This window comes from Heterocephalus glaber, unplaced genomic scaffold (assembly GCF_053883595.1).
Source record: "Heterocephalus glaber isolate CG9 unplaced genomic scaffold, H.glaber_assembly_v1.0 deba00000331, whole genome shotgun sequence".
Lineage (NCBI taxonomy): Eukaryota > Metazoa > Chordata > Mammalia > Rodentia > Bathyergidae > Heterocephalus > Heterocephalus glaber.
The window spans coordinates 10994300-11013229 of NW_028258142.1; the positions used below are offsets into that span (position 1 = coordinate 10994300).

The 18930-nt window shown below is 35.3% G+C and overlaps 1 protein-coding gene across 6 annotated transcripts in view; it reads left to right on the forward strand.

Annotated features, from left to right (window-relative positions):
* The window catches only part of Rttn (rotatin), a 210727-nt gene extending 194573 nt beyond the window's left edge, over nucleotides 1-16154 (forward strand). For 3 of the 6 annotated variants that reach the window (XM_087191398.1, XM_087191386.1, XM_087191391.1), the window contains 5 exons: nucleotides 3349-3551; nucleotides 6986-7253; nucleotides 13282-13385; nucleotides 14632-14701; nucleotides 15719-16154. In XM_087191398.1, the coding sequence (XP_087047524.1) occupies nucleotides 3349-3551; nucleotides 6986-7253; nucleotides 13282-13385; nucleotides 14632-14701; nucleotides 15719-15804 (731 nt within the window). In that variant the 3' untranslated portion in view covers nucleotides 15805-16154. Of the gene's footprint in view, nucleotides 1-797; nucleotides 934-3348; nucleotides 3552-6985; nucleotides 7254-13281; nucleotides 13386-14631; nucleotides 14702-15718 lie in introns of those variants that run through there. The other 3 variants (XR_015443131.1, XR_015443134.1, XR_015443132.1) reach the window with 2 other exon arrangements.
* Nucleotides 16155-18930: the final 2776 nt, after the last annotated feature.

An 18930-nucleotide genomic window follows, 5' to 3' on the forward strand; every position in this document is an offset into this window, starting at 1 on the left:
TAGGATATAGTTGGTCAAGATATATTGTTAGTATCGCTAGGACTTCTCCTTTACTCATTTACTTGACAGTTTATTGAGAGCCTACCGTGGGCCATACATTGTGAGTTCTGATGATAGTGATGGAAATTAGGACAGATCATAGAGGCCTCAGAGGCCAGAATAAGGAGTTTGGACTTTTATTTGAATGTAACAGGGTGCCATCAAAGGGTTTCAGCTGGTGAGTAGCATGTTCTAATTTGTCTTTGAGAAATATCACTTTGGGTGGTATATGGAGAAGGGATGGCCCAACAAGCAGAGCAACCAGTTTGAAGACATACTGAGGTGGCTATGGTTCAAGTGGTAGTTGGAGAGATAGAGAGAAGTGGACAGATTTGGTATGTGGCCCAAAAGTAGACTCAAGAGAATGTACTTATTGGAGGAAAGAAAGGTATCCAGGATGAACCTTATTTGTAGAAATGCGAAGTGTTTATCATTGCCTGAGTGCATATCATTTACTAAAATGGGGAAGATTTGAGAGAAGCAGATTTTACTTGGGAAAAGAAGTAGAAAACAAGAATTCTGTTTGGTCATGTTATGTTTGAAGTCTCTGTGTTCATCTAAATGAAAATATTAGGTTGGATCAAATTCAGTGGAGAACCAAGATTGAGGATAAAAAATGTTGAGAGTTGTATTAGTTACCTATTTTTTGCACAAGTTACCATAAAACTTAATACCTGTGAACAACAGTCATGTAATTATCTCAGAGTTTCTGTAAGTCAGGAACCTTGGAATGGATTAGGTTGGTGATTCTAGCACAGTCTCTTACTAGGCTGCAACTGAGGTGTCCCTGGGCATTGTTGGCTGAATCTGTGACTGGCGAGGAAGACCCAGTGCAACTGTTGCAGCCTCGGTTCCTAGCCATGTTGGCCTCTCTCTAGCAGCAGATGACCTAAGGTGAGGGGCTCTATGGCATAAGTAAATTGTATTATAACCCAGTAAGTGGAATACTAGCATCCCTGCCTTCTTCTACTGTAAACATAGTCCAATTCTGAAACAGAGAGAAGGGGACAGAGGTAGGGGGCTCAGGAATCACTGTCTTATAGATGGTATTTAAAGCAACAGGGTTGTTTTCAGTTACCCCAGGAAAATGTTTAGCTGGTGCAGTAGTGTCCATGCTCCGAGGCATACCATCATTTGGAATTGATCAAAAGACAAAAAACAACCAAAAGATAGGGAAGGACCAGTCCTTGAAGTAGGAGTAAAGTCATAGGAGGCCAGACACTTTCTTGGGTATGACTGTATAACAGTCAAATAAAATGAGGATAGAAACAGTAACTATTTGATTTACCAAAGTTAATATTTTTGTTCTGAAGAGCAATTTTAGTAGAATACTGAGGTCAGAATCCTATTAGTGTGGGCTGAGGAGAGGAAGTGAGAAGAGGAGACACTTTTTCTAGTGTATTTTCCTATTAAAGGGACAGGGAACTGGAGCAAGAGATCGATGTAGAGTCAAATGAGAAATTTTCATTTGTTTTGGATGGTCTTAAGGCATCTGTTTTGGGAAGAAAAGTCAGGAAAAAGTTCATGTGGAAAAGAGCTGGAGCACGAGCTGAGAAAGGAAAGAAAGAGAGGGCTGAGAGCAGGCACATAGATTTGGGGGGTAGTAGACTTGATGAGAAAGATAAGACATTTTTTTCTTAAACTCTGTTTTCTTCATTATTTGTGAGAGCAAACACAGCCAAGGGGTAGATGGTTCTGAGAGGAGAGAAGTTGTGAAAAATAGCTACTTTCGAAGAGGGAAAGCAAACTCACTAAGGAAATGAAGTAAAATTTTTGGTCAGATTACGTGCCATTTATAATTTATAGTCAGAAATAGGAGATTTGACTGGTTGGCAAGTGTGTGCCTTCTTTGGGCAACATTCAGGAGATCAGCGAAAGAATATCTTCAAATATAAAAGAGTATACAGGGAAGGAACTGCTCAAGATGGTTAGGAGCCTATCTTGTCTCTACCATATGCCGGTGATCGCTTATTCCTTGGAATGGTCTGGCATTTCTGGAGCTGTCTGCTTCAGGTCTGAAGCATAAACAGATATAAACAGACCTTCAGGCACTTTAACCTTGAACTGACCTTGTGTGTCCTGTCCAGAAGAGGGTTGTCCTTGTCTTTGTTCTGCTACTATAGACTTTCTCCATACCTCTTTTCTGCTTGGGCAGTCTCCTCTCAGTGCATCTTCCAGTTCAACATCTCCTACAGTGCAACCATCTCAGGATAGCTTGTGTCTGTGTATAGTCCTTCTCTACCTTACTCTTTCACTATCTAAATTTAAGGTTTATAGAAGTAAGGGGGAAGAACCAATTGTTAAATGTTAAGCATAAGAAGTATATACTTTAATACAAATATTTTGAAGCTATTTTTGTGTTATTCTATACCTAAAATTGGTATAAATATTATAAGTTGTTAGGTTACCATTCTAACATAATAAAGAAGAAACTATTTTTCTGTATGGTTTGTTTCTAAAAAACTGCATCATTTAATGACAGTTTTCTGTAATGGTTTATGGAAGTATTAGTATTTTAATACAGTTATAAAGTTATGAATACAGGAAAGATCACTGTTTCTGTGTTTACTCATTTGTGAGTTTATTTTACATAATGTAGTTGATTCTGATGTGATAATATGCCAGCTGGCCTCCTTGTGTGAATTTTCACATTAATTCTACCTTAGATTTATATTGTAATACAATCTTATTGATAAAACATTAAAATGCATTTCTAATTCTTTTATGGTTATTTTTCTCCCTCCATAAATCTCACATGGACATTTAATCTACTGAGAAAATACTTGAACCTGGAAAGGCAGTAGATGCTACTGCTGGCTCTTGCTGCCTGTAAGCTCTGTGACCTTCAGCAGCTCACTGGCTTTTCTAAGCTCCTTCTGTGTACTTGTGTAGTATGGAAAATAGTATTTCTCCTGTCCTCACTTGAGGCATATTATATTCTTCATTTGTCTCTTCTGTGAAATAAAAGTATTAGACCAGGTTACTTCCCATCTAAAATTATTTTCTCCTATGCAGGTTTTTATTTAAGTGGATTCTTTAAGAACTGTCTTAAAGACCTAGTGTATGTGATTTATTGTTTAAAATAACCCTATTATTTGAAATGTTCTATTGAGATAATTAGGCCCTCAGTGAGAACAGTAAATCTATTAGAGAGAATGAGGATATCAACATTAGCCTTCAGTGCTAATTTGCAGTTCACAGGTTAATGGCCAAGTCATTTTGATAGACAGATATGCTTTACCACTTACTGTTTTTGAAAACTAAACAGTGGAACCAAGAAGACATTGTGATGGGCTGTTATTTTTGAAGGTTGCAGTTCTCTTTGTTGGTCAAGTTATGGACAACATCCTGTTCAAGCTACGCACAGAGGAGTCCCCAGCAACTCTGTCATGCTCTGTACCCTAAAGCTGGCTTCTCAAATGCCCCTTGAGAACACTGCTCTACAGCAGATGGTTTTTATGTTTCTTTCAAACCTGGCCTTGTCTCATGACTGTAAGGGAGTAATTCAAAAGGTAAGTACTTAAACTCACCTGCATAATGTAAAAGATATACTCAATAAAGTAATTCTTCTAATCAAAAGTTTAGAATTCAGTTTTTGGGGTGAACTTATTATGATCTCAATCCATTTTATTTTAAATGATTGTGAATGGGTTATTGAGAAATTCAGTATGGGGCCAGGGATTTAGCTCAGTGGTTCCAGCACCTGCCTCTCAAGCGCAAGGTCCTGAGTTTGATCCCTGGTACCAAAAAAAAAAAAAGGAAGTTCATTATATAAAGCTTGTTGACAGGTGATACTGAAAAGAAACAAGCTAGACTATAATCATACCATTTCCTTTTTATTAACTGTTGGATTGTGTTTTATCTCTTAAAAGTGGCAATTGTAGAAAGACAGCTGTTTACATTTATTTGAGATTATAAAAGTAATGTATTTGGTCTTTAAACAGAACAAATTGAGGAGTAACCATTTCAGTTCAATTTACATTGGCATAATGGTTTATGAAATCACAGTCCCTTTTTACGCTGTTAGACTTTAGCTTCTTTGTGACATAATAGGCAATTTTATGAGTTTTCTCCTGTTCCAGAATTCCTGTTCTAAAACTTGACTTCTTATTACTGATTTCAGCTTAGAGTACTTTTTTTTGTTGTTACTGGGGATCAAACTCGGGTCCTTGCACTTGCGCAGCAGGCGGCGAAACCACTGAGCTAAATCCCTGGCCAACTTTGAGTACTTTTAATGGGAAAGAACAAGTTAAACAAATTTTAATATGCATTCACAGTTAGTCTATATTTAGATATGTGTCAACAGAATCCTTAACTTGGAAAATCCCTTAAAATTTGAGTATAATCAGATTATTTATTTCTTCTTAGTAATAATAATTTGAATGCTTCTGTTTCTTTTGCTTGAGTACCAAGATAAATTACATAAGTTTTCAGCATTCCTAAGAATTAGGTCTCCTTTTCCTCTATTGTTCCATCTCTGTGAGTCTCCCAAAGATATTTTGAGTACCAAATAGGTAGAAATATCAGCCTTATTAAGGAAATGGAATCATCAACCTGACTGTGGAAAAGTATTCTCAGTGATGTGCTAGAACCAACTTCCACTGACTCATGAGTGTCACTGTTAACTTTTCAGGAGTTCTGCAATTCAGGTGACATTGTGTTATCTTGAAATCAACCATTGTGGCAGTGTTACACCATGAAGTTTGGCAAATATTACAAATTATAGAGCCCTCTTACCCTCAGAGGAATCATTTATTTACCAGCAAACAAATGCATGGCTTCTTCATATATATATTTTCTCATATGCCCTTAATGCATACATATATAAATACATGTACATATACAGCATCATGTATATGTCTTGTTTATGTACATATATTTATTTTTTCTTTTTATATGTACTCATGTATATACACAACATTTTCAAAAGGAGAAGTCCTCTTGAACTGGATGTATATGATTATCACCCTTCAAAATGACCGATGCCCATATGTGAGAGTGCAGATCTGGAGGCATTGCTTGCCACCACTTTCTTTCACAGTGTATTAGTAGGAAGCAAAGTGGAATATCATCTGAAGCCAGATGGAATATCAGTACTAAGCTCAGGTCCAGTGTGTGACTTTGAACTGGAGACTTACACTTTTTAAGCCTCAGGGATTTTTTTTCATTTTTATAATTAGGTTAAATGATCTTTAACATATCTTCAATACTCAATCTATGATTCTGATGCTATACTTAAGAATATTTTTATGTGTTTTCAGAGTAGATCAATCTAATTGTTTTTCTCTGCTCTAATTAGGAAACTCCTGAGACTTAAGCCCCAACATTTACATTTGCACTTCTCCATTATTTATCAGTAGACATTGGCAAATGCATCTAGTGCTATTGTACAATGCAGTTTCCAAAGTGTCTCTTCTTTCTCCCATGGTACATTTCTACTCATTCTAGCTGGTCTATAAAACTGCATAAAAACATCTTTAGATCCAGCAAAAAGAAGGAATAGTCACAGCACATTTGCATCTTAAAGTACTGATGTATATTTTATTACTCTTATCAGTCCCAAATCTCCAATATGTTGGTAGAATCGATGAGAAAGACAAGGTGTGCTTCTAAAAAAGCGTCAGTTTAGGCTAAGAGATAATGAGTAGATTTGGATAACAGCAAATATCATTCAAAGTGGACAGATAGTTTAACAGTTTCTTTGTTGCTTAATATTATAGTTACTTTAGCTCACTTTATTCTCTCTCTCTCTTTTTTTTAAGGTAATAGGGATTAAACCCAGGGTGTTTGCCTTTGCACTAAGCTATATCCTCAGCCTGTTTGTTTGTTTATTTTGGGACAGGGTCTCACTAAGTTGCCCAACCTAGGCTGTAACTCATGATCCTCCTGCCTCAGCCTCCTGAATGCTGGAATTACAGGCTTGCCTCACCAGACCTGGTCCCATTTCATTCTTATACTCAGGAACTTTTTATGTAAAAGTATTAGAATTAATTTTGTAGATGAAAGCCAACATGCTGATTTAGAACCAGGAGAGCCCAAGAGGAAAGGGATAAGAGTTATTCTGCAGTTTTAAAAGTTGAGTGATTCCATTTCATTTCTAAAAGGCCAACTGTCCGTACTGTCATTGTAGGCTTCAACTTGATACAGTACTTTTGTATGTTTTTTGGCATATAGATTATTCTAGACAGTAATTTATTGTCTCTCACATAGTTAAGGGTTTGGTAGGGTTCTATGGCAAGGATTTTATTTGAAGGTTGAAGACTCTTACATTTAAGTAAAGAGCTTTCTCATCTATAAGTTTAATAGAATGATATATAGTCATGAGGAGTTATCTGTAATGATAAACAGATGAGATAAAGTAAATGTAAAAATGAGCCATAGATTAAAAAATAAGAGGGCCGGGGACTTAGCTTGTCTTACAAGGTCTTAGCCTGCCTTACAAGCACAAGGTCCTGAGTTCGATCCCTAGTACCAAAAAAAAAAAAAGACAGCACTTGTAGATATAATGATAAAAGAAATACCTTCACTGCTATCAGAGTTGTTAACTAGAATCTAAGACTAATTTGGGTTTTTCCTCTCTCCCTATAACATATCTTTTAATGAGTAGCAAAATTGCCAGGAAGTAGACAAAAAAAGAAAACTAAATAGGCCTAATGTAATAATCCTTAACCTAAATTATTAATCCTAAATAATTGAATTGACTGTAGTTTACTTCATCCATCATAAAGAAGAAAATTAGCAGAAATTAAAATTTGAGTACTATTTTGTTCTTCTTACATTTTTATACCTTGAAATAATATATATGAAGTATTTAGAAGGTATTGGGAAAAAAGAGAAATTAAAATTGGGAAAAAACATCAAAATGCTACTAGTTGATCACAAAGTACTTGGAAAATAATGAAAAACACCCAAGAAGAAAATAATAATTCTCTCTATTTACCCACAGAGTAACTTCTTACAGAACTTTATGTCTCTATCATTGCCAAAAGGAGGAAATAAACATCTCAGTAATCTGACCATTCTTTGGTTGAAGTTACTCCTGAATTTATCATTTGGAGAAGATGGGCAACAAATGATACTGAGGCTTGATGGCTGTTTAGACTTACTTACAGAGATAAGCAAATACAAGCATAAGAGCAGCCCTTACATACCTCTTCTTATTTTTCATAATATTTGCTTCAGTCCTGCTAATAAGCCCAAAATCCTGGCTAATGGTAAGTAGTCACATTATAACACACACACACACACACACACACACACACTTTTATATATATGCTTGTTCATAGACTGTTCCATTCAGATTAAAACACAAAATACTTTTATAATTTCAAAATATTTATGATGTACACCCTGTGTTAAAGGCACTGTATGGGTGGTAGGGGCTGTGGGAAAGAATCAGGCATGCCTTCAGTCTTCTGTGAGATTCCTGGAGTCTCACGATGTTAGCCAGGGAGGAGGAACAGTGGGCAGGAGTGCTCTCTGACTTTGCCTTCTACTTTCTTCCCATCTTTACTTCCTTTTGCTATAACTCCCCCTCATCTCCTCTCTGTCCTTGAGCAGATGCTACTACATCAGTGAAGACTTTCCAGAACAACCAGTTAAAAATTTTTTTTGTTAAATTCTTTTATTGGTACATTGTAGGCATACAACACAATTACATTTCTCATTAGGAATTGTACCTTTACATAATGCATCTTGGTTCTTATTTTTTCCCCATTCCTAGCCCTCCCTTCACCCCCTCCACCCTTCCCTATTTACAAAGACTTTATTTCCATTTTTTCCATTTCTCATCATTTTTCCTTTCCCTTCTTTCCTTTCCCCTGCCCCTCCCACTACCCCTACCCCTTTGGACCTTTTCTTCCTATTTTACATTATCGATTATTCATTCTAATCATTGGTACCTTTTAGGTATACAATATAATGACATTCATCATTGGAAATTTGCACCTTTACATAGTCTCTCTTGGTTCTTATTTTACACCCTTGCCCAGCCCTCCCTTCTCAACCAGTTAAAATTGTAAACTCCACTCTCTCTCCTGTGCCTCCTGTCCCCTCTCTAACTTATCCATTGTTTTATTTCTCTCCATGGTTCCATCAGTATTTGATAGATTTTATGTGTATGTGTTAATTCTAACCCTCTCACACTGGAACATAAGCTCTCAGAGAGCTAAGAAGCTTTTGTCTACTATATTAATCTACACCTAGAGTTGTACCTGTCACCAGTACATGTACCTGTCACTCTGCTTGCTAACTGGGACAGATCTGAGAGGCAGGAGAGCTCTGGCTCAACCCAGTGGTGAAATTAGCCTTACTAAGACTTCATTTTCTGAGATGCAGCATAGATGGAGGCAAAGATTAGTTAGTTGTCAGAAAAAAATTTGAAGCCAAAAGAAAGAACTGGAAAGATCTGTTTCTGTAACCATGTGCTACTTGTGTGAGAAGTGTGTGAATTTTATTTGAAGAGATTTTTATAGGAGATGTATGTGGTTAAAAAAAAAATAAAAAGGTGGCCTCTAGACCTCCCCATGGACCTAGTCCTAAATCTCAGCATGACAGAGACAGCTCTGTGAATCTAATTTCCCCATCTATAAAGCAATTTCTCCTTTCTTTGTTTTGGTAAGACTAAGTTTATAAAAACATGTACAGTGTTTAGCATAATTTCTAGTACATGGTACATGTTTCAGATTCTCTTTTCATATTATGTTTTTCACTTAATCTTTTCTTAGTCTCTTTTGATGAAACAATTTTCCAAGTGAATTAAATGATTCTGCTTATATTGTTATGTGTACAGTAATGATTCTGTTTTTCTGATAATTATTGAATTGCTGGAAATAATTTATAGAAAAAGTTTTAAAGTTCAGTCAGCTTTTAACTCACCTGCGTCATCCATGGATTTGTACTCTGCATTCCCCCTCTTCCCCTAACCATCTGTTGCTGCAATATGTACATCAGTGGTTTTATTTCTACTCTGTCACTGTATCTGCCTTAGTCCTCACATTTGTAAAGTGAGGATAATAAGCCCTATCTCCAGGCAATGAAATGGCATATGAAACGTCTGTTATGGTTCCTGATACATTGATGCTACTCAGTAGTATCTCTCACTATTTACTTACTTTCTCAGAATAAATTTCTTCAGGGACTACTTAATGCAATTTTATTATTGAAAGAGTTGGGCAAAGGAAAATCTTCAGTGAACTAAAGGAGAAGTCTGTATTTTCCACTTCTAGATTATTTTTTAGCATTTTCTTATAGACAGCAATGTTTTCTCTCCTTCATTAGCTTAAAGGAAATAGATCCACTTTTGATGAGGCGCTTTGCACATTCTGTGTGGAACTGTCCAGGGGATGCCACAGGCTTTGCTTCCCTTTCCATGTTAACATCTAGAGAGGAGGCCTTAGCAGAATTAGCTATCTTAGAATTCTACCAGGAAAGCTTTATGCCCCTGATCAGTAGCACTCAGTCATCTGGTGTTGATCCTTAGGAGTGTGCACTGGGACTGGACCTTACTATTAAAAATAGATCCACAGCACTCCTTTTTCTGGTAATGTCAGGTGAAGTCTCTGAAAAGAATAAAAATATGCTAAAGAAGCTATATTAAATTTCACCTCAAAACAGTTAAGAACTGAAAAGATAGTGTGAAAGCTCCAAGCCAGTTTCAATTGAAAGCCTATGGACCAGACAGGTAAGAAATATAGAGAAAGCTGTTTTGTCTAAAGATGTTTGCCAACAAAGTATGCTTAGCTTTTGCTCAGAAGTATCGAGGAATGAGATAACAGATCAAGACCTTCCGAGGTAGGGACAATTACTGGCTTTCCTGCCTGTTTGAAGCTGGAAATCCGAAGAAGCATTCTGCTAGAAGAGTGAATCAGAATTAATCCTCCAGCCCTAATCCAGATGACTATAAAGAAAAGGTACCACAGTCTGCCTTTCCCAGGGATGCATGATGTTAGTGAGCCAGGAATTTGTTTAAGGTGATTCGTGATTGATAGTGTCCTTGAATGCTTGGCAGAAGCAAAATGCTTCTCTGATGAATGAAGGACAAGTTCAAACTAGACCTCAGGGAACCTACCACAAATAGTTTTTTAACATGTTCACAATGGGGCTGTAATTCATATGTCTCGCTGCTGGTTGGCTTAAACCACTGGCAGTACATGCATGACTGTCCTGTGCTTGACTGTACCGATTCTACCACCAATGGTAGGCAACTACCACTTGACAAAACAAGAACAAACAAAGAAAAAAAATCCACTTCTCTGCCCAGACTTCAAATATTAGGAACATAAAGCATAGACTTAAAAATATCTCTAATCATGCCACATTTAGAAAATAAATGGCGATGTTGGAAATATTTTTAGGGACTGGGAAATTGACAGATTAAAAGATTTGAAACAAGAACCAAATAGAACTTCTAGACATTCATTGAGCAATATGATAATCAGCCACATGTAACTATTTAAATTTAAATTTATCAAAATTAAATTTTCAAGTTGTCAGTCACACTAGCTACATGTGGCTAGTTACTGTCTTATTAGACAGCACTGACTATTATAAATATTTCTGTCATAGGGCAAGGGGTTTAGCTCAGTGGCGCCATGCCTGCCTTGCAAGAACAAGGTCCTGAGTTCGATCCCTGGTACCACAAAAAAAAAAAAAGTCTGTCATGATAGGAAGTTCTGTCAGACAGCATAATTCTAGACCTTTAATAGCCAAAATTTTTTAATTAATATGGTATTGGTAATATATGTTAGGTGCAGCAGAGTAGAGAGTTTAGAAATTGGATAGATCAGAAAAGTATCTACAATGCAGCAAAGAAAACAAAAAAGATAAGAAATAAAGGAATAAAAAAGGTATGTGCTATAGCAAATATATTGAGATAATATGTATGTTTAATGAATTCCTGAAAGAAGAAGAGAAAGAGAATGGGAGAGGAAATGTTTAGAGATGATGACTACAATTTCTAAAACTTATTCTAAGACATATACACAGATTGAAAAGACCCAGATAATTCCAAGTAAATAATTCTTTCCTAGACGCATTATAGTAAATCTGCAAAAAACCAAAGTAAACAAAATGAAATGGACACTTTTCTGGACAAAAGTAACTTAGTGGGCCAGGGATTTAGCTCAGTGGCACCACGCCTGCCTCACAAGCGCAAGGTCCTGAGTTTGATCCCCAGTACCAAACAACAACAAAAAGTAACTTAGAAAATTTACTGAAGAAGAAAAAGAAAATCAAAAAGTCCAATAACTATGAAAGACATTGAATTAGAAACTTAACCAGTCTAGATGGTTTCACCAGTGAGTTTCACCAAACATTGAAGCAAAAAGTAATTCCAAACATATACAGACTGTCCCAGGGAGTAGGGAAAGATGAAATAGTTGTTCATTTTATGACGCTTGCTTAGCCTGGTTAAGACCTAACAGTGTCATGCAGTGTTCGGTAAATTTAGCTACTAGCCCTTGGCAAGTGAAAAGAGTAGAATACATTCAAATTTCATTTATATAAATAAATAAATACAGAGTCTGCCAAATATATATGTATACTTCAGGGAAAGAAAAACTTGTATAAGTATTTTAATACTAAATTTATTGAGACATCATGAGATTAATCCAAGTTACCTTTGGCTTCCACAGTTACAAGAGGTGCTTAAGTGGTGGCCATTAGCTTTCAGACATTTATTAGTATGGAAAACTGCTGCTTGAGTAACCTTAGTCATTGAGATTGCTGCACATGCATTTTCAGTTTCTTCTCAAGGGCTGGCAGTGTAGTGGATTTTACTGCAATATATGACATCCTTTAGGGTCCCCCATATGAGGGTAACATTATCTGTTGAAAAAACATCATACTATTTTTCTTTTCCTGAAGTGTGTATACATTTTTTTGGCAAACTCTGTATGTATATTTTACTAGCACAAAGGATGTGTAGCACATACAGATAATAGCCCAATAAGTAATATTCATTGTTATAAATTCTATATGGCCAGTTGATTCTCACAAAATATTACAGTTGATTTTTCTGGAACTTTTGTATACATAGCCAATTTATGGTTGTCATGCTGTCACGATTTGACAAATGGAACTGTATCCCTAATCTCTTTTCCCAGTAAATTTGTCACTATTTAATCCAATAGTAATAAACTGTTTATAAGTATTTCTCACCCATATCCAGAATACATTCATAAAACTGAAACCCCTTTCAGCTTTACCTGAGAATCAACTTTGATTTATAGCATTTTCTGATTTTCATGGTGTGAATATCTCACTATTGCTGATTTCACACCACCAACATGGCACCCCTAAACTGTTAATTATTAAATCAGTTATATTAAGAAGGGAAAAATATTTAAAGCCTATCACTTCATAATTATTTAACTATATTTTACTATTATATATTCTCCTGATGTTATTTATGTTTAAATGGGAGTTCAACTAATCATGTTGACAATCAAGATTAATCATGACAATTCAAAAGATAAATAATAAATGAGTTCAAATATTGTTCTGAAACACACTGGCAGTTACCTTAGAAATAGACTTCTCTGAATCTTCACCTAAAATGAATAGATTAGTACAGATAATTAGTGATTCTTTATTTCTACTCTGGCTACCTTTGTAGAAAGGACATATCTTACATATCAGTATGCCATTAAGTAAGTTTTTCTCTGACACCCAAAATTTCTTTTAAAAAATTTTTTATTTTTGGTACCTGGGATCGAACTTGGGACCTTGTGCTTACAAGGCAGGTGGTGGACCCACTGAGCTAAATCCCTGGCCCTCTAAAATTATTTTTTAAAAGAATTAACCAAAATAGTATTTCTTAATTATTGTTATGTATAGTAGTTCATCCTATGGGATACATTGTGAAATGGTCTTTATGGTTTTTCATGACACCGGATATATTTTCCTGTATTCTAAAATGTGAGCTATAATTGAATAATTAAATACAACCCATTTATGTACTTATTTTTACACTACTGTTGTCTTTTAATATGCCTTTGTTAAAGTTGGACCAAAAAGCTTAGGTCACCTTGACATCTCTGATGCATCCATTCTATGCCTGCCATAAAGGTAATTTGTTTTGAGGCTGTTCTTTCACATACCAGAAATTATAAAAGATTGTGCCACAGTTTAATGATACAGCTTTGTACATGTATTCTAATGGGGAAATGGGGATATCCAATCAGACTGAGGTAAAAATATATTATGTCTAGGACTGAACTTTTTTAATGTGTACATTTTTAGAAAAAGTCATTACTACATTAGCTGGCTGTCTGGAAAATGAGAATCAAAATGCCCAGAAGATTGGAGCAGCTGCACTTTGGGCTCTGGTTTATAATTATCAGAAGGTTAGTTGTTAAAATCATTGTTATACCTGGAATGGGGAGGGAAACAACTAGTCTTTTAGGATGCCTTGAAAAATGTCAGAGGACCATCCAAAAAAAGAAAAGTGAAACCAAAAACCCCTGTTCTTTTTGTTCATTCATCTAACTAGTTATCTGTCAGTGGAAATCTTTTTCATTTAATCATTTCATCAAGATGTCACATTTCAGAAGAATATGTTCTATGAGTTTCCCTCTTAAATTCAAGTTGATTTGCCATTTTGTTCCAGTTTTAATGTAGATTATTTCTTCGAAAACAAGGCCAGGGAAAATACATCTTGACATAAAACTAAATCACAAAGCTTTTTTTTCCACTTACATGATTTGCCTTTCTCCTGTATATTTCATCACTAAATTTAAAATTTGCTCAGCTTTTGATGACTATAGCAAAGGACCTACCCAAAGGGAATGACAGCTCCTCCCTCTCTCTCTTCCCCCCTCCCTCCCCCTCTCTCTCCCCCTCCCCCTCCTTCTCTCTTCTCTCCTCCCTCCTTCCCTCCCCTCCCCTCCCTCCCTCCCTCTAGCCCTCCCCTCCTCTAGAGCTCCCCTCTCCTGCCCTCCCCTCCTTTCTCCTTCCCCTTTCACTCCCCTCTCCCAGTCTCTAGCCTCTGTTCTTCTCTCAGTACAGACATCTCACTCCTGAGAATACCCATGAATATCTAGAGGTGAAGTAGTAGGCAGATGACAGTGTCAGGACACACAGCATCTTAGAGTGGTGTGCACACAGGGTCAGAACCTGCTGCTGTCCTTACCTGGGTGTTTCCTGGGCCAGGCACAAGAAATAACATTTTGTAGTTACTCAGTAAATATTTGTTGACCTACTACTAACTGATGGGTAATGTTTGAAATACTTGATCAGAAATCTGATAATCAAGGGAATATGAAATATTGAAACTAAAGTTGACTCATTTAAAATGTACTAGTTACATTATTATACTTCATATTATCTAACACTGCCCTTATAGTTAGCAGTTGGTCATAATGCTTTTGTTTGTAAATAATTTGGCAAAATTTTGGTTTTGTTTGGAAACTTTGCATTGGGCAACAAACAACAGCCATGGCCATCTTTCCTGAACAAACACAAATGTGGCCATGTTTTCCAAAATTGTGGAACAAATTAAGTTCATGAACTGAGGTACCACTGTATTGTGTTATTCGGATCCTTGACATATAGGAATAAATCTGATTAACGGATTATTCTACATATCCCTAGGCAAAAACAACTTTGAAAAATCCATCAATAAAAAGAAGAGTGGATGAAGCATATTGCTTAGCAAAGAAAAGTAAGTTTTATTTTTGAAGAGATTACAGTTAAACTTGGAAACTACCAAGAGAACTCTGGTTACTAAAATATTTAAATGGATTATGACAAAATAATTTTTATACACTGTGTTACTAGGTTTTAAGGAGCATTTTTGTCAAACCATTGTAAGATATGCCAATATTTAGTCTATGCTTTTCATTATAACATTTTTAAATAATAAAATGTTCTGATAAAAGGTTTCAAATATAATAGTTTCTTTAAATGTATCTGTGATCTTTCTAAGTCAGGTTTTTCTTATACCTAAATTTCTTTGCCAGTGGCTGCCACTGTGCTAATGTGTGTTCTTAGGTGATAAGAACAGGGCCCAATTAGAACTGACCTTGAACAAAAAACTTTGATTTAACATCAGGAAGTTGAATGCAATTTTCCAAGAATAGATCCCACCACCCCTGTGTTCATGTTCCTCTGTGATCTGCATGACTTGAGAGGGTTTCTTTTCAAAGCCTGTTATGGTACTTATTTTAAGTGACACCTGTTCTCAATGAGCATTATCCTCTGAACATTTTTTATTTCAAAATAACTGAACTGTGCCTTTCCTGTAGTGTAAGTGATCTGTGGGTTGTTAATCTGGGTTTTCTGATCTGATTTTTTTTAATAGAGAAGTGGTTTTGATTTATTTCTAGCTACAACCCACCATAAATTGCTGGAGAAAGTGAATAATGGGTTACATTAAAGTTTGTGTTTTAGAAAGGATAGTACATTAAAAAAAATAATGGTATACATTTGGGAGTATAGTTAATGATGTCTATTATGAGAGTGTATTTTTAATTCCCTTCGGTTAAATTATTAATAAAAAATATAAATTATATAACTTTGAAGTATTTCAAATGTAAACTGTTCTTATAATTCTCATATTTTAAGAACTTAAATAGAAGCTTATATATAAATCTTACTCATGTGTTTGTGTAAGAGTACCCATTCTTCAGTGTACTACCAAGTTTAATAAACTAGTATTTCTATATTCTTTATATTACAGCTGTCTCAGACTTAGAAGAAAACTCTCTAAATGCATACTACCTGAAATGTCTTGAAAACCTCGTGCAGCTGCTCAACTCTTCCTGAGTACCAGGAGGTGCTCCACCCCAAAGCTGACAGCCACTCAATAGGACTGAACATGAGGCTGCTTTGTGTGGTCACTACCACCTGAAGACCTGTCTGCAGAGTCCTGATCCCCTCTCTTCCCTATAAGAAATAGAACTGGAGACATTGAAAGAAGTAGAATTCGTAACATTTCAACTCTGTCCATTCATCACAGCTCTCTGGAAGTAATAACAGCTGACAGAAAACGGTGGGATAAGACATAGAAAGTTCTGGCAACATAAACATTTTTACCCTTTTCTATGCAATTTGCTTTGTAAAAATTTTATTTAACAATTATTTAATAAAATAAAATTTTTTTTAGAAACTAAAAATTGACTGTTCACTGCTACTTCCAACTTTTACCAGTCATACCAGTATTAATTATGGAATTAAAAGGACAGCTTGTGTTCTGCTTTCTTTGCTTTTTCTTTTTTAAAAGAATTTTGACATGAAATTTAGCTCGTCAATACAAATCTTTATTTTTCAAACTTTTATACTGTCCATAGAGTATATACTAGTGAAGGATGTATGTTTGTAAGTGTATATAATTTCATAGTTTCCTTAGACAATTTTTAGTGATGCTAATTGCCTTCTAAATGATTTATAAATATAGTTCTATTTATAATTTTCATTTTTCAGCATCTGAAATGCTGTGGGATAAAGAAGGAAAAAATACAGTTGTTGTCATGTAGGTCTGCTTTAAACTAACTGAGCCAAAACATCATGAAGAACAAATCTGAAAATATAGGAGCAAGGTCTGTAGAGCACTCCATTACATAATTCTTAACTAATGTGTTTTTGTTTTTTATATGTATTTTTAATAGACACATAATTGCACAAATGTAATATGTCATAATGTAATATTTCTCTTTTTTCCCATTAAGTTTATTGGTACATTTTAGGTATAAAATACAGTTACATTCATCATTGGGATCTTGTACCATTACATGAGTATCTTGGTTCTTATTTTTTTCCCTTTCCCCTCCCTCCCTTCACCCCCTCCACCCTTTCCTATTTGCAAAGACTTTGTTTCCATTTTTTTCTTTTCTCATATTTTTTCCCTTCTTTCCTTTCCCCTACCTCTCCTACTTCCCCTACTCCTTTAGACCTTTTCTTTCTATTACACGATATCAATTATACATTATTAAATTACAATATCAAAATTTAGAGGACATTACTGCAGATTTTACAGAATTTAAAAGGATATAGAAAGCATATTATAAAAATCTGTTTTGAAATAAATTTGACAACTTCTAAGAAGTACCTTGGAAGACAAATTAATGAAACTGACTCTGGAGGAAATATAAAATTTGAATAGCACCTATTAAAAAAAGTATATTCCTAGCTTGTAAACCTACCTATATGACAACAACAGGCTCATATAGATTTTTTTTTTTTGGTACTGGGCATCAAACTCAGGTCCTTGTACATTTTAACTGATAAATTATATCAAACCTTTAAAGCAAAAAAAAAGAACACTTCTCCCCTCATTTTAGGAAATCAACATTGTGCTAATACTAAAACTGGATAAAGATAATAGAAGAAAATGTATGAACATAGATAAAAATTTGTTTAACAAAACAAACTATTAGAAGTCAGATCTGGCAGTTTGTAGAAAGTGGTTTTACTGTAGGGATGGCAGTGTTCGTTCAGCATTGGAAGATTCACCCGCAAAAATCATCATTTTAACAGAGGAAAGGAAAAAACCATATGATCCTTTCAGTGGTTGCAGAAAGAGTATTGGACTAAATTCTACAGCTGTTCATGGTAAAAGCTATCTGGAGACTAGAAGTAGAACAGAACCTTCTCAACAGATAAGCCATGTACTCCATACCAGCAAAAATGCCTTATATGAATGGAGAAGATACAATGCTTTCCCCTTAAGGTGGGGAACAAGGGCAGATATGCCTACTTTTCATCTGTCCGTTAAACTTTGAAACATAGGCCCAAACCAAAATAGTCTGGCAATGACACAATTGGGATAGGATTGGCAAGATAGAAGTAAAATCTTTATATGTAGATGAAATGATCATTTACAGAGAAAATACTAAGAAATTACTAGGTGCCCCTAGAACTTGTATTTGAATTTAGTAGGATTAGAAAACAAGGTATATATAAAAATTCAGGTCTATGTATACTTGCTATAAATGAAAAATTGGGTATTGAAATTTAAAAATTATGTAGGAGTACAAAGGACTTAGAAAAGAAAAAAATAGTGTTGGGACACATTTATTACCTAATTTTAAGACTTCTTCTAAGACTACAGTAATCAAGGCAGTGTTGGCATAAGGAAAGGCATATAGATCAATGGAATAAAATAGAGAATCTAGAAATAGGAACACACATATATGGCCCACTGAGTTTTGAAAGACTATTTAACTAACATTTTATAGAACATAAGTTCAATTCAAGAGCAGAGGAAAAGGTAGTGTTTTCAGCAAATGGTACTAGAACACCTGGTGTGCATATTTTAAAAATTAACCTCAACCCTTTATTTCCATACATAAAAATAACTTAAAGGATCTATGAACCTAAATATGAAAGTAAAACTATAAAACTTTAAGAAGAAATTATAAGGGAAAATGTTTATGAATTTAAGGTAGGCAAGAATTTCCTAGGATACAAATGACATGGTATATAAAAGAAAGAAATTGATAGATTTGGGGCCAGGGATTTAGCTCAGTGTTTTTGCTGCCTGCTGCACAAGCACAAGGACCTGAGTTTGATCCCCTGTACCAAAAAAAAAATAGACAACCCCATTAAAAAGTAGACACAAGAAGATGATAGCCAGTACACATACATATTGACTTATCAGTGTCCTGACTTTTTCTTTTTGTTGCATTCTCCCCCTTTGCGTTTAATTTTTTGTTGCACCCAGTGAAATAACTCTGCTGGGCTTCCTGGGGTTGTGATCCTCATTGTCTTTTCCTAAGACATTGTCTAAAAATTTTTAGAGTGCTGGTTTAGTATTCATGAAGTTCCTAAGGTGCTCTTTGTCATGAAAGTATCTTATTTCTCCATCAGTTTTGAAAGATAGTTTTGCAGGGTACATCAATCTGGGTTGGAGGTTGTTTTCTTTTAGGGCTTGAAATACCTCACTCCAAACTC